The following is a 25,515-nucleotide window of genomic DNA, read 5'->3' as shown; positions in this document are numbered from 1 at the left end:
TGGCATTAACTTCTCTCTAGCTATGAAAGCCCTAGATGATATCTTCTTTCAATAGAAAGTTGTTTCATCTACATTGAAAAATCTTTATTATTTGGAGTCTCTGGATGGCTCAGTCAGTTAAGCATCTGACTCTTGATTTCAGCTTAGGTCATGATATCATGGATTGTGGGATCAAGCCCTGTGTCCCTGTGTGGGGCTCTGTGCTGACAGCATGAAGCCTGCTTGGGATTTTCTCTCTTCCTCTCTCTCTGCTGCCCTCCCCAGTTGCACTTGCTCTCTCACTCTCTGTAAATAAATAAGTAAACATTAAAAAAAAGAAAAATCTATTATTTAGTGTAGCAATCTTCATTAATTTTTTTAGCTAGATCTTCTGGATAACTTGTTGTAGCAACCTTAACTTAAGTAGCCTTACTGCTTTACTTGCACTTTGATGTTATAGAGATGGCTTCTTTGCTTAAACTTAATGAACCAACCTCTGCCAGCTTAAGACTTTTCTTTTGCAGCCTCCTTACCTCTCTCAGCCTTCATAGAATTGAAAAAAGTTAGGGTCTTGCTCTGGATTAGGCTTTGGCTTAAGGAAATCTTGTATTCTATCCAGACCACTAAAACTTTCTCCATATCAGCAAACAGACTGATTTTTTTAAAAAAATCATTTGTGTGTTCACTGGAATAGCACTTTTAATTTTCTTCAACTTTTCCTTTGCTTTCACAACTTGGCTATTTGGTACAAGAGGCCTTGCTTTTAGCCTGTGTGGGCTTTCAACATGCTTTCCTCACTGAGTTTAATCATTTCTAGCTTTTGATTTAAAGTACAATTCTACCATTCACTTGAATACTTAGTGGCCACTGTAAGGTTATTAACTGGCCTAATTTCAATATTATTGTGTCTCAGGGTATAAAGAGGCCCAAAGAGAGGGGGAGAGGGGAACATCCAGTTGTGGAGCAGTCAGAAGACACATGACATTTATTAAGTTTGTCATCTTACGTGAGCATGGTTCGTGGTGCCCCCCCCCCAAATTTATAATAGTAACATCAAAGATCACTAATGGATCACAGATCACCATAACAAATGTAATAATAATGAAAAACTTTCAAATATTGGGAGAATTACCAAAATGTGATACAAAGACATGAAATAAGGAAATGCTATTGGAAAAATGACACCAATAGACCTGCTCATTGCAGGGTTGCTACAAACTGTCAGCGTATAAAAAAAATGCAATATTTGTGAAACACGGTAAAGCAAGGTATGTATTCACGGAGTTGTGTAGCCATCACCACAGTCAATTTTACATTTTCATCACCATAAAAAGGAACCCTATACCTATTGGAGGTTACTCCCTTAGTTCCCTCCAAACTACTACTCAACTACATTCTCTCTATATAGATTTTTTTAGTACATTTTGCATAAATAGAATCATATACCATAGTCTTTTATGATTGATTTCTTTCACTTAGCATAGTGTTCTCAAAGATCATTCATGTAGCATGCATTAAATCACTTAAATCACCTTTTTTGGGTAATTTTCAAAAAGATTTATTTATTTTGAGAGAGAGAGAGTAAGCATGAGCAGGGTCAGGACAGAGAGAGAGAACGAATCCCAAGCAGGCTCTGCACTGTCAGCCTAGAGTCCCATGGGGACTCAAACTTAGAAACCGTGAGATCATGCATGACCTGAGCTGAAAGCCCAGGCACCCCTTTATTGCTTTTTATTGCCAAATAATACTCTGTTTTATTGGGTATACCACACTTTATCCTTTCATCTGTTGATGGACATTTGGAGTGTTTCTACTCTTTAGTTATTGTGAATAATGCTGGTATGAACATGTGTATACAAGTTTTTATGTGAACATGTTTGCATTATTCGTGAGTGGACTTGCTGGGTCATAGAACTCTGTTTTACCTTTTGAGGAACTGTCAGACTGTTTCCCAAAGCAGCTGCACCATTTTACATTCCCACCAGCAGTGTGTGGGGGTTCTACATTCTCCATATCCTCATTAACACTAGTCATTTTGTGTCGTCTTTTATTAGTCATCGCATTGATTGTCAAATATTATCTCATTGTGGCTTTGATTTGCATTTCCCTAATGACTTTTCACATGCTCATTGTCCATTTGTAGATCTTTGGAGAAATGTCTTTTCAGAATCTTTGTTCATTTTGTAATTAGACTTTTTGTCTTTTCATCATTGAGTTGTAAGAGTTATTTTTTATATTATTTTTTAAATGTTTTTATTTGTGAGAGGGGGCAGGGCAGAGAGAGAGAGAGGGAGACACAGAATTCAAAGCAGGCTCCAGGCTCTGAGCTGTCAGCACAGAGCCCGATGCGGGGCTCAAACCCACAAACCACAGGAGCATGACCGGAGCCATAGTTAGATGCTTAACCAACTGAGTCACCCAGGTGCCTCTGTAAGAGTTCTTTACATGTTCTGGATACATTTCCCTCATCAGATACATGATTTGCAAATATTTTCCTCTATTCTCTGGGTGGTTCTTTTCATTTGCTTGATGGTATCCTTTGAAGTAGGAAAGGTTTTGTTTTGTTTTGTTTTTTAAGTTTGTTAGTTTTGAGACAGAATCCTTTTCAGGCTCCGCACTGTTATCATGGAGCCTGACACAGGGCCTGAACTCACAAAACATGAAATCATGACCTGAGCTGAAACCAAGATTTGGATGCTTAACCAACTGAGCCACCCAGGTGCCCCTGAAGCAGAAAAGATTTTAGCTTTAATGAAGTTCATTCAGCATAGATACTCTCTTGTTGCTTGTGCTTCTGGCATCACATCGAAAAAGGCTTTTCCTAATCCTAAGTCATGAATATTTATTCCTGCATTTTTTCTAAGAATTTTATACTTGTATCACTTATATTTAGATGTATAATAAATTCCTAAATAACTTTTGTCTTAGGTGTAAGGGAAGGGGTCTAGCTTTATTCTTTTGCATGTGGATATCTACCTGTCCTAGAACCATTTGCTAAATTCTTTCCCCATTAATTTGTCTTGACGCCCTGTCAAAAATAAATTGACCATAAATGTGAGATTTCTGGATGTTTAGTTCTCTTTCTACTGATCTGTGTGTCTGTCCTTCATGATCACTTTTTTTTTTTTAATTTTTTTCAATGTTTTTTTTATTTCTAGGAGAGAGAGAGAGAGACAGTGTGAGCAGGGAAGGGTCAGAGAGAGAGGGAGTCACAGACTGAAACAGGCTCCAGGCTCTGAGCTGGCAGTCAGCACAGAGCCCGACGCGGGGCTCGAACCCACGAACTGCGAGATCCTGACCTAAGCGAAAGTCGGACGCTTAACCGACTAAGCCACCCAGGCGCCCCTCATGATCACTCTTAAAAATTGTTTTATATGCTTTTAATCATTGCTTTGCAGCCAGGTTTCAGCCTAAATAGAGACTTGGCACTTGTCGCTATGTACAGTTATATTCTTTCTCATGTCAGTCTCCCCCACAAGATTCCTCAATTCCTTATTTACACAGTATACTCCTTGCAGCTAGCATAATTCTTGGCCATAGTAAGTCTTCAATAAATGTGTTTTCTAAAAGGGTGAAAAAGTATTCGTGAGAATCTTTTGAATTAAAGTCAAAGTATAAATTCCTGAGCTAAAACCCAGGTCAGAATTTCTTAGGGTAGCACTGCATATCTTTTTTTTTTTTTAATTTATTTTTATTTATTCGTTTGTTTATTTTTACAAATAGTTTATTGTCAAGCTGGTTTCCATATAACACCCAGTGCTCATCGTCACAAGTGCCCTCCTCCATGCCCATCACCCTCCTCCCCCCCACAAACCATGAGAGACTCTTGAATGCTGAGAACAAACTGAGCACTGCATGTTTTTTAAAAGTTCCCCATACGATTATGACAAACCACCTTAGCCAATAGCAACTTTTTCTAGACTTCATTTTATGTGAATACACATATTTGTATTTTATACTATTTGTGTAAAATATTCTCTATAGATAGTTTTATAACTTGCTATTGATTTGCTAGTGTGTAAATCAGTCCATTTCAGATAGTTCTGTTATTACTTTACTGACTATATATTCTATTGTGTATACAATAGTTTATTTAAGCATGATGGTCATTAAGCAGTATATTTGAAATTAAATTACTTCTAATTCTGTACTCTAGATATAGGGATGGAAGCCAGAAATTTATTATTATTTAATAATTATAATAATAATACTAGTTAAAATTAAATGACTTAATGTAAAAGTACTCAAACATGTTTAATGCTGCAATTGAACATACTAGGGGAGCAGATTAAGTATATCAGTAACATTTAGTGATTTTATAAAAAGCCTTTTGACATTTAAGAGCAACATCTTTCATATCCATTCTGATAGTGGGTCAGAAGTGCAGGTCATGATAATGTGATAGTCTATAAATCTGTAAATCTAGGTTTATAAAATATCTGTGGATATTATAACACTTTTTACAGTGTGAGCAAGTTATCTGTTACTGTATAAGTTCTGTATTTCAGAATTGTTGTAATCTACTTTCCAAATTAAATTTTAATCAGTGTAAACAGGCTTTTCTATCAGATCATTTTACCATAGCGGTAGTAATTAAGGTCCACATTTTATAACTCATTTCAGTGTGAGGTAGAGTTCTCTCTGCTAAACTACATATGAGCACCAAAACCAATGAAAACAAATGCAAAAAGGTTAGTGTGCTAATGATTAACTTTTTTACGGAGATGAGTTAAAATAACTTTCATTATGTCTGTTCTTGGTAAGGACCTAGAAGTGCCATGTCTACAGATCACATGAGACAAAAATTAATACAATTCTGTGCACAAACAGAAGCTTAATCTTAATAATGAAAGTTGAAATTTCTTTCATGTATCTGTTATTTTAAACTTTTATTTCTTGGGGTGCCTGGGTAGCTCAGTTGGTTGAGCATCTGACTTCAGCTCACCTCATCATCTCATAGCTTGTGGGGTTGAGCCCTGCTTCAGGCTCTGTGCTGGCAGCTCACAGCCTGGAGCCTGCTCAGGATTCTGTGTCTCCCTCTCTCTCTGCCTCTCCCTGGCCTATGCTCTTTCTCTCTCTCAAAGATAAGTAAACATTTAAAAAAAAATTAGTTCTTTGTGTGGGCAACAGTAATTCTTATTTTTTTCTTTTTTAATGGTCGTAGATGTGAGTATGCAGTGCTCACAGGATATACTTCGAATGCTCCTATCTCTTCAGCCAGTTCTTCAGGATGCTATTCAGAAAAAAAGAACAGTAAGGCCTTGGGGAGTTCAAGGTCCTCTTACTTGGCAACAATTTCATAAAATGGCTGGCCGAGGCTCTTATGGTAAGTAATTTATAGTAATGCGTATTGACTGGTTTTATTTCAGTCCTCCATTTTTGTGCCCAATTTGGAATAAGCACATTTGTCTTTTTAAAATATATTTGTGACTTATGCTTCGCTTAATTCCAGTGTGGTTAATCTTAGCCTTCATTACTTTGAACATTTCCAACATTCCATTTACTAGGTTCTCCAACCCCTCTTCAGGAAGAAGAAAGTGACCTAGATCTATTTATACACATTAGACTGACCAGTAAGCTTTTATGAAATCTAAGATTTTTGAAAGAATCCTACTGCCAAAATTTTTTAAAATGAACACTGCTTTTGTTGCAAATTATCATTTTACGAAATTGAATGAAAAATGGGACAAATGGAGGGGATAATAGCAATTAATTGCTATTAATAATAATAGCAATAATATAAATAATAATAATAGTAGCAATAATAATAATATACCCCAAGTTCTTCATTAAAAAAAAAGGAAACAGAAATATGCTGGTTATAAGAGTAGAAAAAAGAATACTCAATGTGGTACACAGAGAGAGAAGCATCTGGCTGGCTCAGTAGGTGGAACGTGTATGTGGTTCTTGATCTCAGGATGTGAGTACAAGCCCCACATTGGGCATAGAGATTACTTAAAAATCTTAAAGAAACATATATAATGTACATTATACAGTAGATTTATGGTCATCTATAAAGGAAGAGAACGTTCAAAAATACTTGAACTATCTGCGTGTGTGGGTGCCTCAGTTGGTTAAGCGTCCGACTCTTGCTTTCGAGTTAGGTCATGATCTTGCAGTTTCATGAGTGTGCCCCACGTCAGGCTCTGCGCTGGCAGCCTGAAGCCTCCTTGGGATTCTGTCTCTCCTCCTCCCTCTCTCTCTCTGCTTCTCCCCCACTGTGCTGTCTCTGTCTCTGTCTCTTTCCCAAAATAAATAAATAAGCTTAAAAAAAAATACTTGGACTATCTGGTGAAGGTTGTCTCTGAACAGTGGGAGTAATTGGAGCTTTTAAAATATACTTGGGGGCACACCTGGGTGCCTTAGTTAAGTGTCCCACTCTTGATTTCGGCTCAGGTCATGATCTCATGGTTGGTGGGATCAAGTGCCACATTGGACTCCATGCTGAGCGTGGATCCGGCTTGGGAATCTCTCTCTCCCCTCTTTCTGCTCCTCCCCTGTTCATTCTCTCTCTCGCTCTCTCTGTCTCTCACTCAAAATAAATAAAAATAAAAATAAAAATCAGGTTAATATTAGTATCTTCCTTATGGTTTTTGTGTAGATTAAAAGAATTAATATATGTAAAGTACTTTGAACAGTATCTAATACATAGTAAATGTAATTGTTCACCATTTTAAATTGCTATCTCTTAATGAGATTTAGCATCTTTTTATGTATAAGAGATATTTGTTTCTTTGAACTTTGTTCATATCGTTTACCCATTTTTCTGTTAGGTTGTTGATCATTTTCTTAGGGACTTATAAGTCTCCTTTATATGGTAAGGAAATGAACCTTTTGTCATATGCATTGCACATCTTTCTTCCAATTCATTGTTATCATTTGGCTTTTTTATAATACTTTTTATGCCAAATTTAAAAATTTGTGTGGTTATAATAATCAGTGCTTTTTAAAAAAATGTTTATTTATTTATTTTGAGAGAAAGAAAAAGAGAATCCCAAGCAGGCTTTGTGCTGTGAGCACAGAGCCTCACATGTGGCTCATCCCATGACCATGGGATTATGACCTGAGTCAAAATCAAGAGTCAGACATTTAGTCAGCTGAGCCACCCAGACTCCCCAGGTTAATCAATTTTTGAATGGACACGTTTTTATGTTATGCTTAGAAAGGCTTTCCCCAGCCCAAATTTATAAAAAATAAAACTCTTCTTTCATGTTTTTTTTTGTACTTCTAAGTTTTTACACTGTAAATTTTTTTACACTTTTTAAAATTTATTTATTTTTGCGAGTGCATGAGCTTTAGCAAGGGAGGGGCAGAGAGAAGTTGGGGGACAGAGGATCTGAAGCAGGTCCTGTGTTGACAGCAGTGATCCCAATATGGGGCTCAGTCACAAACCAGGAGATCATGACCTGAGCTGAAGTCAACTCAACTGATTGAGCCACCCAGGTGCCCCAGTGTTTTACATATAAATGAAGATATAAGTCCTATATTTTACAAAGACCGTTTAGCAAATTCCTAACTCTGGAAGAGTCTCAATCATTGGCTTTATATGTTTTTGTCTTTCATCAAATATTTTTACTGCTAATAATAACTTCAGTAACTTTGACATTTAAATAAAATGTATTAAATAAAAGGTACCCCCGTCTTAGTTGGTTGAGCGTCCAACTTCAGCTCAGGTCATGATCTCATGGTCAGTGAGTTCCAGCCCTGCATCAGGCTCGCTGCTGTCAGCACAGAGCCCACTTTGGATCCTCTGTCCCCACTCCCTCCTCCGCACCCCCCACCCGACCCCTCCCCCCCACACTCCTCCCTGACTTGTGCATGAGCTTGCTTGCTTGCTTGCTTACTCTTTCTTGTTCTCTGTCTCAAAAATGAATAAACATTAAAAAAAAAAAAAAAGACCTGTCACTGCTTTAAAATATTTTCTTAAAATCTGATTTTCTTATTTTAGGAACTGATGAATCCCCAGAACCACTGCCAATCCCTACTTTTTTGTTGGGTTATGACTATGATTTTCTGGTGCTTTCTCCATTTGCACTCCCTTATTGGGAGAGACTTATGCTGGAACCCTATGGATCTCAAAGAGATATAGCCTATGTTGTATTATGTCCAGAAAATGAAGCCCTGTTAAATGGAGCCAAAAGCTTTTTTAGAGACCTCACTGCAATATATGAGGTAGGTGTTTAAAAAGAGGTAGCATTTTACAACTATAATTTGTATGTTTATGTATGAAATATACTGGGCCATTTCAGTTGATTGGGACAGAATAATAATGATGTGAGACTAGTTGTATAGTTCTCATACTAGTCAGTTGTATTCGTTACGGCATTTCACTTGGACCCTTTGTTGGATATGTGTGCCGTGGGTCACAGAAATCGCTATATTGGGGAAAAATCATTGAGGGCATATATGTACCATTTATGATCATCTTTTTTCTGAAACACAGAGTAACATTATTAAGTAGCCAGGAAAAAATTACACTTAATGAAAATTCTAGTTCTGATTCTCTAGGACCTCAGGTACTAACAGTAGGCCTCACTTTCATAAAATAAAACTGTGCTAGANTTTTACTGATCGTTTTAAAGTTGTAATTTTCCTATTGTAGCCATCACGAGTTTGGTGATTACAAATTTTAAGTGGTATAGGACAGAAAGCCTTACTTCATTATACCTTTCTTTTCCCACAAATGTTGGAAATCCAGTCCTTAAAATTTAATTTCTTTAACAATCTGAATTGTTAGTTTGTGCTGGTTTAGTTCTTTTTAAATGTTCCACTTAATTGCAAGTCATCTGTAGTGTGTTTGTAGAAATAACTATTTCCCAAAGAGTGTTACTTGTTCTACAAAGTCTCTCCAGACAAAAGTTCCATAATTGAACAGCTTTGGGGAAACATTATGCCTTATATTACTTTTTTAGAGATTTACTATTTATATTAGGTTATTAAAGCCTTTGAAAGTCTTAAGAGTAAAGAAATCCTAAATTTTCTTAATTTAATAATACAAACTTAATTTGATATTAGGCTTCTTATAACAAACATCAGTGGCCCAAAGAACTGGAGGGAGAGCTGGGAAATTCATAAAGTTTTTATATATAGTTTTTATTTTGATTTGACTGGGGTATATATGCATTTTTATGCTCAGTTATATCTGTATTCTGCAAGTTTTCATTCCTCAAACCACATGGTTTTTGTGCCATTCTTATCTAGGTATGTTTTATTTCACTGGAGATAGTTTAATTTGGATTTCTAATGTAAAAGAGAAAGAAATGTATGGTACCATTTCACTCTTGATATTTTTATCCCAAATGTTAATTATAAATTATAGCTTAATTTAAATAACTTGAATGCTTGGGGCTCCTGGCTGGCTCAGGTGTTAGAGCATGTGACTCTTGATCTTGGGCTTGTGAGTTCAAGCCCCATGGTGGGTGTAGAGATTAAATAAAAACAAACAAAATATATTAAAATTATTTTTAAAAATAAGTAAAAAATAACTTAAATGCCTTATTTTATAATGTGTGCTCAAATACAATAATAAATCACTAATTCTGTTTTCTTTATGTATATCTCTAGTCTTGTCGACTAGGTCAGCATAGACCTATTTCTCGACTGTTGACGGATGGGATCATGAGAGTTGGATCTACTGCATCAAAGAAACTATCAGAAAAGTTGGTAGCAGAATGGTTCTCTCAGGCAGCTGATGGTAACAATGAAGCATTTTCTAAACTCAAGCTTTATGCACAAGTCTGCAGATACGACTTAGGTATTGAATTTGCATTTATTTTATAAGAGCAGTGGTAGCAAAGTATAGCTTAGTGTATCAGCTGTTTTTGTAAATAAACTTTCATTGGAACCCAGCCATGCTCATTTGTTTACATATTGTTTGGCTGCTTTTGTGCTATAACATCAGAGTTGAATAGTTGTGACAGAGACTGTGTGACCCACGAAACCCAAAATATTTACTGTCTAACCCTTTACAGAGAAAGTTTGATGATTCCTAAAATAGGGATTCTATCAGGTAAGGAGAAATTGCAGGTACAATTTCCTTTGCTTCTTTAGGATCTGATGAATTCGTGTTTTTATTTAAGCTTATTTACATTAAGGTTCTTGATTTATTAATGATTAGAGATAAAATGTAGTTACGTCTACAACACCAAAAAACAGTTTTTTGTTGAACTAAGAAAATGACATCTATTTAAGACTGCATTTAACACCCTTGAATTAACATTGAATTAAATATCAATGGACTTACCTTTGACTTGTCATTAAGATGTCCTTATAATATGAATCCCATGATAACATTTTCTATTTTATTTATATATAGTTAGCTTCCAGTTTAGTCAATATTAGGAACCCTTTGAATGGTTTGATGACAATTTGCTAGATACTATTTTCATTTTATTAATTATGCCTAGTAAATATAATTTTGTTATACTTTCATGGGAACCATTTCTTTTATTTTGTATGAAAATGCTGGTTTACTTTTTCAGTTCCATTTAAAATTTGTTTCTTCAGTTTCTGGGGGAAATAAAAAGCTTATATCTGCCGCACTGTGAGCAAGCAACTAAGGGAGGGTAATTACCAAAAAAGCATCAACTAGATTATTATTCACATAGAATAAAAAAAGAACCAATCAGTAAAATAAAAAATTAAATATTCTGCCTGTTTTTATTATCTTTAGGTCCTTATCTTGCTTCCCAGCCTTTGGACAGCTCTCTCCTCTCCCAGCCAAATTTAGTTGCCCCTACAAGTCAATCTTTGATCACTCCACCTCAGATGACAAATACTGGAAATGCTAATACTCCATCTGCCACCCTAGCATCTGCAGCAAGTAGCACTATGACAATGACTTCAGGTGTTGCCATGTCTTCTTCAGTTGCCACAGCTAATTCAACTTTGACCACAACTTCAACTTCATCTTCATCATCCTCCAACTTGAGTAGTGGAGTATCATCAAATAAACTACCCTCATTTCCACCCTTTGGCAGTATGAACAGTAGTGCTACAGGATCCATGTCTACACAAGCGAGTACAGTTCAGAATGGCCAGCTAGGAGGGCAACAGACATCAGCTCTACAAGCAGCTGGGGTTTCTGGAGAGTCATCTTCACTTCCCACTCAGCCACATCCTGATGTGTCTGAAAGGTATCTTTATATATACTATTCTTTGCAGAAATGTAAATATATGATGTTTCTTCTTGTCTAAATAAGATAGTTCATTGTGAATGAACACAGGTTTTTGGTCTTATCCTTGAAATTTTAGCTTTTGTTGTGTTGATTATTTTATCTATAAAAGTATAATGCAGGGGTGTCTGGTTGTCTCAGTCAGTTGATTGTCCAACTTTAGCTCAGGTCATGATCTCACCGTTCGTGGGTTCGAGCCCCATGTCAGGCTTTGTTCCATCAGCATGGAACTGCCTCAGATTTTCTGTCTCCCTCTCTCTCTACCCCTCCCCTACCTGCATGCAAGCTCTCTCTGTCTCTCTAAAATAAACGTTAGAGGGGTGCCTGGGTGGCTCAGTGGGTTGAGTGTCTGACTGTGGCTCAGGTCATGATCTCAATCTGTGAGTTCGAACCCTGCATCGGGACTGTGCTGACAACTCAGAGCCTGGAGCCTGCTTCGATTCTGTGTCTCCCTCTCTCTCTGTCCCTCCCCTGCTTATGCTCTGTCTCTCTCAAAAGTAAATCAACATTTAAAAAATTATAATGCAGACTCTTCATAAAGTCTTTATCATGGCATCCTAAAATCTCAGGGTGGAAATTAAGACCTTGAGAACCATTTAGTTCAACCATCCTGTGATGTTTGAATCTCTTCTATGACATAATGGTCAAGTAGATTTGCCTTTGTAAATCACTCCCAATGACTTGGTAGTCCCTACTGAACTAGTCTGTTCAGAACTTACTAAGAGTCATAATCAAGATTTGAATCTTAGCTCTGCCATTTTCTGGCTGTCTGACTTTAGGAAAGTTGTCTAATCTTTCTGAGCATGTTTCCTTACTCTAGAAAGGGAGCAGTAGGATATAATGTTCATTAAGTACTTATACAGTGCTTTCCAAACATATGAGTTATTTATAGTGCAAAAATGATGAAGGCAGCTCTCTATTCCTTTTATGAAGGAGGTATTGAGTGAGCTTCCCTTTTGATTTATAGATTAGGTTAGCCTTAATTTGGTAATATCTTTCAGCTGCCTAGATGCATTTGGCTCAATGTTAAAAGACTCATTTATGTAAGTAAAAGGAACTTTTAATTACCAAGATTGATCCATTCATCTTGAATATCTAGAAAGATTTGGGGTTTTAAAAATCATCACCATCAAAGAACAAAGCTTGTTCACCATTAAAATTATGAAGTGTGAAATGAATTAGTATAGTCTAAAATGTAGTAGAACATTGACTAAGTCTGAAAACCTGATTTCTTTTTAGTCTAGCTGTGCTTTAGGGTGATCTTTAGCAACCCATTTATCTTTCTCTTGGATTTCTCACTAAAGCACTAAGCTCTCTGACATTTCTGATAGTCTGTGGTTTTTAGGAATATTTTCCCCATTTTTAATGCAAGACCTCTTAGTGCAATGGTCTTTGTATACCATGAAATTATGTGCACAGTGGAAAGAAAGCGATGTCCCTTAAGTTTTAGAGAGGCTCTCTGACACCCCCCCCCACCACCAGAAAAAAGGGAGAGGATGAAGTATTTAGGCATCATGAGGATTCCTTAGTAAAACCAAATTTTTTTTGTCACTGAAGTGTTCTGAGGTATACCTTAATATTTAAAAGAAAATATATTGGTTAAAACACTTTCACCTTCTGAATTTACTTTTTAAATCTTCTATTCCTTATAGTTACCAACTATATGTGCCAGGTATCTCTAGAAACTAGTATGTTAAACTGAACCAACTTGATCGGAGTAACTATCCATAGGGCTAATTTTCCAAAGAAGGACATTGTTTAGAGTAGTCACATTATAGGCCTACTTAAGTGTGTTGTAAAGCTGTTCAGGAAGTAACTCACCAAGTTTTGTGAGTGGAGATATAGTGCTCAAATCACATTCTGCTTTAAAGGGTGTAACAAATACAAATGAATTTTTAAAAGTTTAGTGAAAATGTTTTCTTTAGGGGAAGTGGAGTTCTAGATGATGGGGCAGTTCCAGAATGTAAAAACTTTAGGTATATACATGTTGTCTACTAGGAGATTCAAAGAAGGAGGTGGTTATGGAGGTGGCTCACATTGATGGCTTAAAATCTTAGGTGACTTTTCCAGTGCATACTCAGGTGGCAGCTGTGGGGTGGTGAGCCTTTTCTAGAACATACAGAAGAGAATGGGAGTGTTGCGCAACATGTATTCTCTGTAATCCTGTGTTATGTTTCCTAATAAACTACTCTTTTCTCCTCGGGGGGAAAAAGAACCTGCTTTTGATACTACCTCAAAAAAGGTACAGTACAACTTTTTTCCCTAACTATATTTCTACCTTAAATTTTAGCACGATGGATCGGGATAAAGTGGGCATCCCAACAGATGGTGATTCACATGCAATCACTTATCCACCTGCAATTGTTGTTTATATAATTGATCCTTTTACCTATGAAAATAAAGATGAGAGCACTAATTCTTCTAATGTATGGACTTTGGGGCTACTACGATGCTTTCTGGAAATGGTCCAGACTCTTCCTCCTCATATTAAGAGTACTGTTTCTGTACAGGTAAGAATGGTAAATGTTGCAAGTTGAATTTATATAAAACAATTTGATGTAGACAGAAGTTTCAAAAAGATTATTCTGTTTACAAATTTTTTTAAAAACCAGCTTCTATTATATTTTACTTTACGTGATATTGTAATAGAAATCTTAGGGAGTTTATAAAGATAAACTTTATAGTCCTTTCACACTAATAATAGAGAATAAAAAGATTGCATTTAAGTACATTAAATATTTCTCTTGTGTTACTTTTATAAACTAATTTTTAAATTCATATGCTTAAACAGAAGACTTGAGCAAGTGCCTATATAATTTTTTTTTAATGTTTGTTTATTTTTGAGAGAGAGAGAGGGAGGTACAGAATCCGAAGCAGGCTACAGGCTCTGAGCTGTCAGCACGGGGCTCCAACTCATGAACTGTGAGGTCATGACCTGAGCTGATGTCAGATGCTTAACTGACTGAGCCACCCAAGTGCCCCTAGAACATGGGCCTATATAAACTAGAGTTCTAAATAAGACAGATTTCAAGTAAAAGTAGAAAATAATGATATTAACTTTTTGCAGATATTTTGAATTATTTCTTTATAGACTATAATAGAACTAATCATTGTCAGTATTAATATAACCGCTATGTAGAAATTTTAAAGTTTCTACTTTAACCTATTAGTAAAATTGATTATTAAAAATCTATATAAGAAAATATAATTCTTTAGATCATAGTTTTATTTAGGTTTTAAATTTTCTAGTAGAAGTTTTTAGAGATTTAGACCTACAGTTCTTTTCATTTTTGGAAGTTTAACCTTTGTAATATTTGCTTATAATTCTTAGATTGTTCCTTGTCAGTACCTGTTGCAACCTGTGAAACACGAAGATAGACAAATCTATACCCAGCATTTAAAATCCCTGGCTTTTTCGGCCTTTACCCAGTGTCGCAGACCACTTCCAACATCAACCAATGTGAAAACATTGACTGGCTTTGGGCCAGGTTTAGCCATGGAAACTGCTCTTAAAAGTCCTGATGTAAGTATGTTTTCTATGACCAAAGTTATTGAATGACTATACATTTTATGATTTTATACAAAACTAAGTACAGTCCTCTGTTTATTTCTCATTTTACAATTATCTTTTAACTGAGTAGAGATAATATATTACATTTTCAATAAAAGATTTTTCTGAATGTATAGTACCAAATAGTACCATAATTTTTTATTTTACAGAGACCAGAGTGCATTCGACTTTATACACCACCTTTTATTCTGGCTCCAGTGAAGGACAAACAGACAGAGCTAGGAGAAACATTTGGAGAAGCTGGACAGAAATACAATGTTCTTTTTGTGGGCTACTGTTTATCACATGATCAAAGATGGATTCTTGCATCTTGCACAGATCTATATGGAGAACTTTTAGAAACATGTATCATTAACATTGATGTCCCAAATAGGTACTTCTGTTTCCTTAAGTGTATCATTATATCATCCATTTAAAAATACTCTCACACACATACTGTTTTTCATTATCAATGAATAGAAAACTGTTTGGAAGGTTATGTACATTAAGTTTTGGGATTGTGGGTGGTTTTCACTTTTTTTCTTTTTGGTAGTGAATTTTTTTCACAATTAAGAGCATTAGAAATAATTTCGAAAGGTGCCTGGGTGGCTCAGTCAGTTAAGTGTCTGACTTCGGCTCAGGTCATGATCTCACGGTTCATGGATTTGAGCTCAAGCCCCACATTGGACTTTGTGCTGACAGTTGAGAGCCTGGTTCCTACTAAGGATTCTGTTTCTCCCTCTCTTTCTGCCCTCCCTGCTCAACCTCTGTCTCTCTGTCTCTAAAATAAAACATTTAAAAAAAGGTAAAAATAATAATTTTAATCGATTTTTGTTACATAGAAGAGAGTAAGGTACTTAAATTCTATGCAATAAAGTTTGAGGCAATGATTTTAGCCTAGAAATTTTTGAAGCATGGAATGAGAGAGCCTCTGCAATTAAAAAAAAAAAAAATCTAGTAAAGCATCCTAGGACATTTATTTTTCTCATGTACCATCTAAAATATAATTCCTAATTAACTGAGGTAACTTCATTTAAAATTGTTGTCTGAANTCTCTCTCTCTCTCCTAGAAATAAAACATTAAAAAAAAAATTTAAATAAAAAAAAATTAAAAAAAAAATAAAATTGTTGCCTTAAAATTTTGCCTTTTAAATTAAATGTTAGAGTATATTCTGAAAATGGTGGCCTTATTTTTAGAATTCTTCTTGGTAGTAATTAGGTATCATGGCTAGTTCTTTTTCTTCTTGACAAAATTTTTTCTTTTTTTTTTTAATTAAAATTTTTAAAATTTACATCGAGTTAGATATAGTGCAACAGTGATTTCAGGAGTGGATTCCTTAATGCCCCTTACCCATTTCGCCATTTAGCCCATCCTCCCTCCCATATCCCCTCCAGTAACTCTCTGTTTTGTTCTCCGTATTTAAGAGTCTTTTATGTTTTGTTCCCCTCCCTGTTTTTATATTATTCTTGGTTTCCTTCCCTTATGTTCATCTGTTCTGTATCTTCAAGTCCTCATATGAGTGAAGTCATATGGTATTTTTCTTTCTCTGACTACCTTCTAGTTCATCCACGTAGTTGCAAATGGCAAAATTTCATTCTATTTGATTGCTAAGTAATACTCCATTGTGTATGTATATACCCATCTTTATCCATTCATCTGTCGATGGACATTTGGCTCTTTCCATACTTTGGCTATTTTTGATAGTGCTGCCCCTTATGGTTAGTTATTTCTGAAGGTTGTAACTAATAGATCACAACAGGTAAGCCTCATATTAAGTTATAACTTAATAGACATTTCTAGTAACATGGTTCAAGGCTAGTGAACATGGTCTAAGAGAACCTCAAAGCTAGTCCATGAAATAATTTTCAATTTTGAGATTTGGTTCTGTCCTTCATTAATTTTTTTATTATATAAATGTTCAGTTTTAAGTTCAGAAATTGATTATATGCAGAAATATTTAACTAGTATTAGGTTATAGTGATGCTGAAGAAGCAGAATGTAGAAACATTAGTTTTATGTTATTATAAAGTTTTATTGACTATTTCTAATAAACCTTAGAGAAATACTTCATACCTTATATCCTTGACACAATTTTTATTTTTTATTTTATTAAATTTATTTTTTTTAATTTGTTTATTTTTGAGAGAGAGAGCGTGCACAAGTGAGCGTGTACAAATCGGGGAGGGACAGAGAGAAGGAGAGAGATTCTCAAGCAGGCTCCATGCTGTCAGCACAGAGCCCAGTGCAGGGCTCATACCCATGAACTGTGAGATCATGATCTGAGTTGAAATCAAGAATCAAACACTTAACCAACTAAGCCACCCAGGCACCCCGCAAATTTGGTTTTTTAAAATGCTAAGTTAGTGAGCTTTGGAAATAGTATGCTTATCTGTGAAGGATGAGAAATAATAGAGAAAGTTTAATACCACTTTTCCAGTACAAAGATAGTATTGCCATTTCACTGAAAGTAGAAGTGAGTTGATTAAAAGGTCCAACTCTCGAATTTTAGAAACCTGGATTCAGATCCCAACTCTGCCACTTACTGGCTCTGTGATCTTGAAAACATTACTTTAGCCCCCTGAGCTTCAGCTTCTCCGTAAAGTTGGGAAAATAATTATATCTGCCTCATAGAGTTGTTGGGCTGAAATGAGGTGTTACATGTAAATTGACTAGCATAATGCTTGCTATGTATTAAGTACTCAGTCAATCATAGCTACCATTGCTCAGCCAGAGAGTACTTACATTATGTACTTGCCTAATAAAGGACACATATGGAGAAAACCCAACAGCATTGTTTGTTCTGAGGAGTATAGTATTTTGTTTGATATTCTTCAACTTAAGTATGGAGCAAGGGCTAGCAAACCACAGCCTTTGGGCCAAATCTGGTCACACCTATTTGCTTCAGTATTATCTGGGGCTGCTTTCATGCTGCAGCAGCAGAGTTATTGTTGCAACAGAATCTTGATGGCCTAGGCTGCAAAGCTTAACACACTGGCCCTTTAAAGGAAAAAGTTTGTCAGTCTCTGGTGTAGAGCCGTGCTTCCAATGAATTTTGATGGTTCATGGACAGTTTTTCATTTTAAGTTAAATATTTTTGCCAAACCTATGTTTTTATGTATATTTTTGCTTAGGACTTCTGTAAAAAGTGTTAAGTATTAAAATTAACAGACCAGTTTTGCACAGATTTGAGCTCTTTTAGAATGTTGTCATATGAATTTTAGAAATACTTAATTGTCTCCTGTATTCTGTATAATAGGGCTCGTCGGAAAAAAGGATCTGCCAGAAGGTTTGGTCTACAGAAACTTTGGGAGTGGTGCTTAGGACTTGTACAAATGAGTTCATTACCGTGGAGAGTTGTAATTGGCCGCTTAGGAAGGATTGGTCATGGAGAATTGAAAGGTAAAATTATGCTTTTGATTCATAAACTGTTCAGACTACACCTAGGTAATGTACTGAATAAAATGCAGAGGTTATAAAAACTAGTTGTTGTGTTTTCAAAGAGGAATCACATATGTCTAGTTCACAATTGGCCTAATTCCAATTTTAAAGGACATTTTACTTTATTTTGGCTTTAATGGTAGTGTTATTCCTATTATCTTTTTCTGTTGTCTTCTGTTTTTTCCACTTTTTGCCTATTATTGCAGCTCATCTGTTCAGATGAATTGATGTTGACATACATTAAAATGTATGATGTTGAGTAACATCAGCAAATTCCTATTTGAGGGATGCACTAATTTAAAACCCATTATGTTTTAACTTTGATTCTGCAGAGTGATAACAATGCTGTTACCTTGGATATTATTTTTTTTACTATTGATACCCACAGATTGGAGCAGTTTGCTGAGTCGTCGAAACTTGCAGTCTCTAAGTAAAAGGCTCAAGGACATGTGTAGAATGTGTGGTATATCTGCTGCAGACTCTCCCAGCATTCTCAGTGCTTGCTTGGTAGCAATGGAACCCCAAGGCTCTTTTGTTATTATGCCAGGTTAGCTATCCTTAGTTTATGTTCAGTTTAATTCTTCATGCACTTGTGTTTCTAAGTATCATGTAAGATTGATTCTTCTGTTACTGAAAGAAAAAAAATTCTCTTTCAGATTCTGTGTCAACTGGTTCTGTATTTGGAAGAAGCACTACTCTAAACATGCAGACATCTCAGCTAAATACCCCACAGGACACGTCATGTACTCATATACTTGTGTTCCCTACTTCTGCTTCTGTGCAAGTAGCTTCAGCTACTTATACCACTGAAAATTTGGATTTAGCTTTTAATCCCAACAATGGTAGGTGAATTATTCTTTAAAGGGCTGCAAATATAAAGTAAGTCTTGATGATTGTGGCTGATTCAGCTGAAGAGTTCCTCCCCAGACCTGTGTCCTTTAATTAAATGTTTATGAAACCTGTGAGTGTTACTTTATATGACCACAAAAGACTTTGCACGTGTTGATTAGATTAAAGATCTTGAGATGGAGAAGTTATCTTGGGTTATGCAGGTGGGCCCTAAATGCAATCACCTGTATCTTTACAAGAAGGAGGCAGAAGGAAGTTTGCTTATACACAATAGAGAACAAGGCTATGGGATGGAAACAGAGTGAAGCAAAGTCAGAGAAAAATGATGCTATGCTGCTGACCTTGAAGATGAAGTAAGGGGCCACAACCCAAGGAATGCACGGAGTATAGTTCTAGATGCTGGAAAAGACCAGAAAACCATTTCCCCTAGAGCCTTCAGAAAGAGCATAGCCCTCCTGGTACCTTGATTTTGGCTTAATAACCAGTACTTTGATTTCAGCCCAGTAAAACTGATTTTAAATTTCTGGCCCCCAGAACTATAGAGATTTAAGATGTGTTTTTATTTTAAGTCATTAAGTTTGTGGTGGGGCACTTGGATGGGTCAGTTAGGCATCCGACTTCGGCTCAGGTCATGATCTTGAGCTTCATGAGTTCAAGCCTCGCATTGGGTTTGCAGCTGCGAGTGCGAGCCCACTACAAATCCTCTGTTCCCCTCTTTGTGCCTCCCCTTCTTGCGGTCTCTCAAAAATAAATAATACATTAAAAAAATAAGTTTGTGGTAATTGGTTACAGTGGCAGTATGAAACTAATACAACCCTTCTTCTACCTTATTGATACTGGAACTAGTGCTATGAATTATCTCACAAATATTTACTTATTTTAAAAGGCAGTATTTATTATAAAATGTTTTGCCTGTGCTATTTACCTGTACGTAGACCATAGACTTTGTGGCTCATTTTATATTCCTTTATAAGTTGATTTGCCAAAATAATACAGTAATTTATACAAACTGCCATAGTAGGGATATAACTTTTGTAGATGAACTTAATAGATTACATTTTAGTAGAAGAGAAAATAAATGATATTCCATTGTTGCTCTGAGTTACCTTAGAAAAGGCACATCTCTAAAGTTACAAGTAGGGAGTATTTATTATTCTCTTCTTTTAATGTGTTATACAATAACTTGAATATTTTAGTTAATAAAGAATTAGAGTATTAATTGTACATAGTCTCATTTTAAATACATTTTCAAGCATGCTGTTTTTTATTAGTTTGCTCTTGCTGTTGTAACAAATTAACACGTGCTTAGTAGCTTTAAACAATACACATTTATTTTCTTACAGTTCTGGAGGTCAGAAGTCTGAAATTAGTCTTAACTGGGCTAAAGTCAGAGTGTGTGCAGGATTGATTCTGATTGGAGGCTCTAAGAGAGAATCTGTTTCTTTGCCTTTGCCGACATCTAGAAACCACCTGCACTTCTTGCTCATGGCCCCGTCTTCAGTCTTGAGCAGCAGCAGTGTAGCATCATCTTACCTCCTTCATTGACTCTAACCCTACTGCCTCCCTCTTATTAGGACCCATGTGATTACATTGGACCCACCTGGATAATCCAGAATAATCTCCCCATCTCAAGATCCTTAGCTTGATCACATCTGCAAAGTTCTTTATGGTAACATACTCACACATTCCTGGGATTAGGATGTGGACGTCTTTGGGGAGGGCATTATTCAGACCACCACATGCTTGTTTATAATGTATAGTTGTTTATATGGCTCCTGGAATAATACCTGTCACATGGTAGGCATTCAGTAGGTGTTAATTAAAATAAACCCATTTTGATTAAAATTCATTATTTTAATCCTCTTCTGTAAGTGACCACGGGATGTGAAAACTGGAATATTTATTTGTTTTTCTTTCTTCTGTATAGATGGAGCGGATGGAATGGGTATCTTTGATTTGTTAGACACAGGAGATGATCTTGACCCTGATATCATCAATATTCTTCCTGCATCTCCAACGGGGTCTCCTGTACATTCTCCAGGATCTCATTACCCCCATGGAGGTGATGCTGGCAAGGTAACCCTGTTATAAAAGCTTAATCTAAATGTCATTCATTAATTTAGTAATGGATTAATACATGAAATAGAGCACTATTTTTTCCTTGGGAATTAGCAAGAAGTGAGAATTATAGTACTTGCATGCACTTTTGTCTTACAGATGTTAATACTTGAATTGCATATTTTTTTCTTCAAATTTTTATTTATTTAAATTCTAGTTAACATACAGTGCAATATTGGTTTCAGAAGTAGAATTCAGTGGTTCATCACTTACATACAACACATAGTGCTCATCATAACAAGTGTACCCATTAACCATCTAGTTCATATGCCACTCACCTCCCTCCCATCAGCCCTCAGTTTGTTCTCTGTTGTTAAGAGTCTGTTATGGTTTGTTTCCCTTTTCTCTTTTTTTCTCCCCTCCCATATGTTCATCTGTTTTGTTTGTTCTTTTTGTTTAATGTTTATTTTTGAGACAGAATGTGGGCAGGGGAGGGGCCGAGAGAGAGAGAGAAACAGNCATCCATGTTGTTGCAAATGGCAATATTTCATTCTTTTTGATTGTCAAGTAATATTTCATTGTATATATATATATATATACATATATATATATATGTATATATATATACCACATCTTCTTTATTCATTCATCAGTCGATGGATATTTGGGCTCTTCCCATAGTTTGACTATTGATGATAATAAAGAGAATCTCTAAGGCTCTGCTGCCCATGACTTCATGTTTTCTTGGCTTTAGTCCTTCTTCCACTTCACCATAGCTTCTAATCAGGTATAGCTAGACCAGATTATTTGAGGATTATACTATATGCTCTAAGCTGCCATTCGTATCAGGGCTGTGAGGAGGAACATAATAGAAATATTAATTTTCTCATAAGAATAGAAAAAACACTGATCACCTTTCTTCTTTCCTCCATCCTAATTTTTAGTGTTTAGAAGCAGCTAAAACTTCTGTTTGAACAGAAAACTAATTGGGCTTCATTTGAGTAACATCTTTATCTGAGTGAAATTATATATAATAGTTATTTGATTATAATAGTATGCATATGTTTAGAATTTGCCTATTGTTTATTCTTTAGAGCTTGACTTTTTTAAAAAAAATTTTAATATTCATTATTGAGAGACAGAGACAGAACATGAGCTGGGGAGAGGGAGAGACAGACAGACAGACAGACAGAGACAGAATCTGAAGCAGGCTTCAGGCTCTGAGCTTTTAGCACAGAGCCAAACGTGGGGCTCAAACCTGTGAACCGTGAGATCATGATCTGAGCCAAAGTCAGACGCTTAAGTGACTGAGCCACCCAGGTGTCCCTAGAGCTTGACTTTTTAAAATAAGGAAGGATCTTTGCTCCGTCTTACCATGCATCCTTTCCTTTTTTTTAGTTGGAAAGAAGTAAGATTATTGGGGCACCTAACTGCTTCAGTTGGTAGAGCATGCAACTTTTGATCTTGGGGTTGTAAGTTTGAGCCCCACATTGGGTGCAGAGATTAATTAAAAATAAAATCTCGGAAAAAAGTGAGAGTATTAAAAATATATATACACACTACACACACACACAGAAGAGCACCAGTAAATCTCATCATTTTAGTAAAACCATATTTACTTTTATCAAATTCCCTTCCTTTCACATGTATTTATATTACAGCTTCCAATATGTATAAATAAGTATAATCAGCTTTTTAACATTGTTTTCCTGGGGTGCCTGGGTGGCTCAGTCAGTTAAGCATCTGACTCCGGCTCAGGTCATGATTTCATGGTTTGTAGATTCGGGCCGTGTGTTGGGCTCTGTGTTGACAACTCAGAGCCTGGAGCCTGCTTCAAATTCTGTGTTTCCCTCTCTCACTCTCTCTGTCTCTCTGTCTCTCTGTCTCTCTCTCTCTCTCTCTCTGCCCCTCCTCTGCTCACACTCTGTCTCTCTCTCAAAAATAAATAAAAACATAAAAAAAAGAACTGTGAAGGTTCTGCATTAAAAAACATTGTTTTCCCATAATTTGTTATGTCATTCCCAAATGTTGGACAATTTAAGTTTTTTTTCTTTTTTGTGATGAAACTTTTTAAAGTTTATTTTGAGAGAGAGCAAGTACGTGCAGGAGAGCGAGCAGGGGAGGGGCAGAGAGAAGGGGAGAGAGAATCCCAAGAATCCCAAGCAGGCTCTGCACCGTTAGGCCAGAACCCAACATGGGGCTCAATCCTGTGAACAATGAGATCATGACCTGGGGCTGAAATCAAGATCTGGATACTTAACTGATTGAGCCACCCAGGTGTCCCTCCTTTTTTTTGTCTGTCATGGATAATGTTGGCAATGAATACTTCCCTGCATTATATTTTTTTAAACAATTTCCTTAATGTAAATACTGAGAAATACATGAACTAATCTAAAGGATATGAGCATCACTTAGTTGTCCCTTGACGTTGCTATAATGCTTTACAAAATACATATAACTACAGTTTATAGATAATGTTAGATGAACAAAGCTTAATTTAAATTAGCTTTTAGATTGAGATGTGGTGGTCAGGAATTAGATGAGGGAGTGTTAGTTAGGAAGTAAGTTAGGAATTTCATTGACTATTTTATATTTTTTCAGCTGGCTGGAAAGGCTTATACACACAAACTGAACATGGACTCAGCATAATACAAACTTGTTAAACAGTTGGCATATTAATTTCCTTATGCAACTCTTGAAATAAAACTCATTCTTTTAGTACTAATATTATGATCTTCTTACAAGTACATAGCAATTGACTTTTTTTTCAGTATCCTTCAGTATTTTTCTAAATTGACATCATAAGACAATGAGACTGATTGCCATTCTGTATATTTAGTGCCCAAGTATATCAAATGAACTAACACACTTTTAATTTTTCTCTCTTAAAGGGTCAGGGTACTGATCGGCTACTGTCAACAGAATCTCATGATGAAGTAACTAATATCCTTCAGCAACCATTGGCCCTTGGTTACTTTGTATCAACTGCCAAAGCGGGTCCGTTACCTGACTGGTTCTGGTCAGCATGTCCTCAAGCACAATATCAGTGTCCCCTTTTTCTTAAGGTATTTCCATTTTTATGCCAGTTCCTAAATAATGCTAATCGACGGCTTAATTCTTAAGAAACATAGAAGTTTCTAAGGTCTTAAATGCACTGCAGTGTAAGATCACAAAGAAGTTATCTAATTATGAAACAGCTTTACTTTTTAAATTGATATTGTTTGAAGTTTTAATTAATCTTAAATCATATTTCTGGGACCCTTGCTCTTACTATTTTCAGCTGCACATACAGAAGTTTAGAGCTGGGTGAAAACTTATATTACTTTTAATCTAATAACCTTTTCATTTTCTAGGTGAGCATATTAAAGTTCAGAAAAACTCATTTGTCCGTAGTCATAAATTGGAAGTAGACTAGGATTACAGTCTGGATCCTTTCATGATTATGTAGTTATTCTTTGAGTTACATCATACTGTATTTCTATTATGCCTCAGTATTTGAGGGATTAAAGGATTCATAGTTTTGTAAGAATATTTGATATTTAGATCCATTTACTACCTCCTTAAAATTTTTTTTCTAGCTTTGTGTAAATTGCTGCATTAGAGCTACTAAGTGGTTTCAAGTACTAAGATTCTCAGATCCATAATGACTTACTTAATCAAAACAAGTTCATTAGCAAGTGGCATAACAAGGTTAAGATACATCATAAAATGGTAAAATGAGATTTGAAAGCCCTATCCATCCAAAGTTTGTTGCTACTGCTTACCACTATTCCAAAATAGGAAATTCAGATCTAATTCATTTATTCTTACATATACCCACCAGAAGTTGACAATTTTATTCCAGAAGTCATACTAGCCTAACTTCTTGCCAGTTGATTTTTCCTTGTAGGGTAAAAGCTGGATACTGTGCTTTAGTGGGTACTTGAACCAATAGGCTTGCTATCTTTTAAGCCTGTTGCTAGTAAATCTTGATTCTCTTGGCCAACATATTATTGAGTCAGTGACATTTGAGATTAAGCAATGAACTTCTGTAGCACATAAAAGAATACAACAGCTGTTGATCTGAATTGACTGTTAATGAAATAATATATTTAGGGAGTGTCAGCCGAGGTAATTAAGTTTTATCATATGACTTTTCTTCTCTTTCCAATATATGTACAGTGGTCTATACAGATCTCATTACAAGAACATATTCCCAAGTGTGTTTCTGCAAAATAGTAGTCCTTGGTGTTTCTATAAAACAAAGAGTTTTTTGGTCCTTTGGGAAATGTTGCACATGCTTTCTGCCCCCTTTTGTTGTTATAATACATGTATGCACATTAAAGTCTCTGAAAAATAGCAGCAAGTAGCATTGTATACCTACTATTTCCCAAACTTACTTTAATACACAAGAAAGCAATTGTGTAACACCAGTTAATAGTTCATGACCTTAGTGTTTCACGGAACATTTTTTTAGGAAACACCAC

General features: G+C 35.8%; 1 protein-coding gene across 1 annotated transcript in view; it reads left to right on the top strand.

The window, feature by feature from the left end:
- MED13 (mediator complex subunit 13) overlaps positions 1–25,515 on the top strand; it is a 109,907-nt gene that overhangs the window by 78,349 nt on the left and 6,043 nt on the right. Inside the window, exons 17-28 of the mRNA XM_077745625.1 lie at positions 5,144–5,305; positions 7,928–8,151; positions 9,544–9,733; positions 10,652–11,114; positions 13,444–13,663; positions 14,485–14,676; positions 14,874–15,097; positions 17,961–18,103; positions 18,531–18,689; positions 18,799–18,984; positions 20,919–21,067; positions 23,941–24,114. Of these exons, the coding sequence (XP_077601751.1) occupies positions 5,144–5,305; positions 7,928–8,151; positions 9,544–9,733; positions 10,652–11,114; positions 13,444–13,663; positions 14,485–14,676; positions 14,874–15,097; positions 17,961–18,103; positions 18,531–18,689; positions 18,799–18,984; positions 20,919–21,067; positions 23,941–24,114 (2,486 nt within the window). The remainder of the gene's footprint in view (positions 1–5,143; positions 5,306–7,927; positions 8,152–9,543; positions 9,734–10,651; positions 11,115–13,443; positions 13,664–14,484; positions 14,677–14,873; positions 15,098–17,960; positions 18,104–18,530; positions 18,690–18,798; positions 18,985–20,918; positions 21,068–23,940; positions 24,115–25,515) is intronic.

Source organism: Crocuta crocuta, unplaced genomic scaffold (genome assembly GCF_008692635.1).
Source record: "Crocuta crocuta isolate KB4526 unplaced genomic scaffold, BGI_CrCroc_1.0 scaffold333, whole genome shotgun sequence".
NCBI lineage: Eukaryota > Metazoa > Chordata > Mammalia > Carnivora > Hyaenidae > Crocuta > Crocuta crocuta.
The sequence above is the reverse complement of the archived record's forward strand: the minus strand, read 5'-3'. Positions and strand labels throughout refer to the sequence as shown.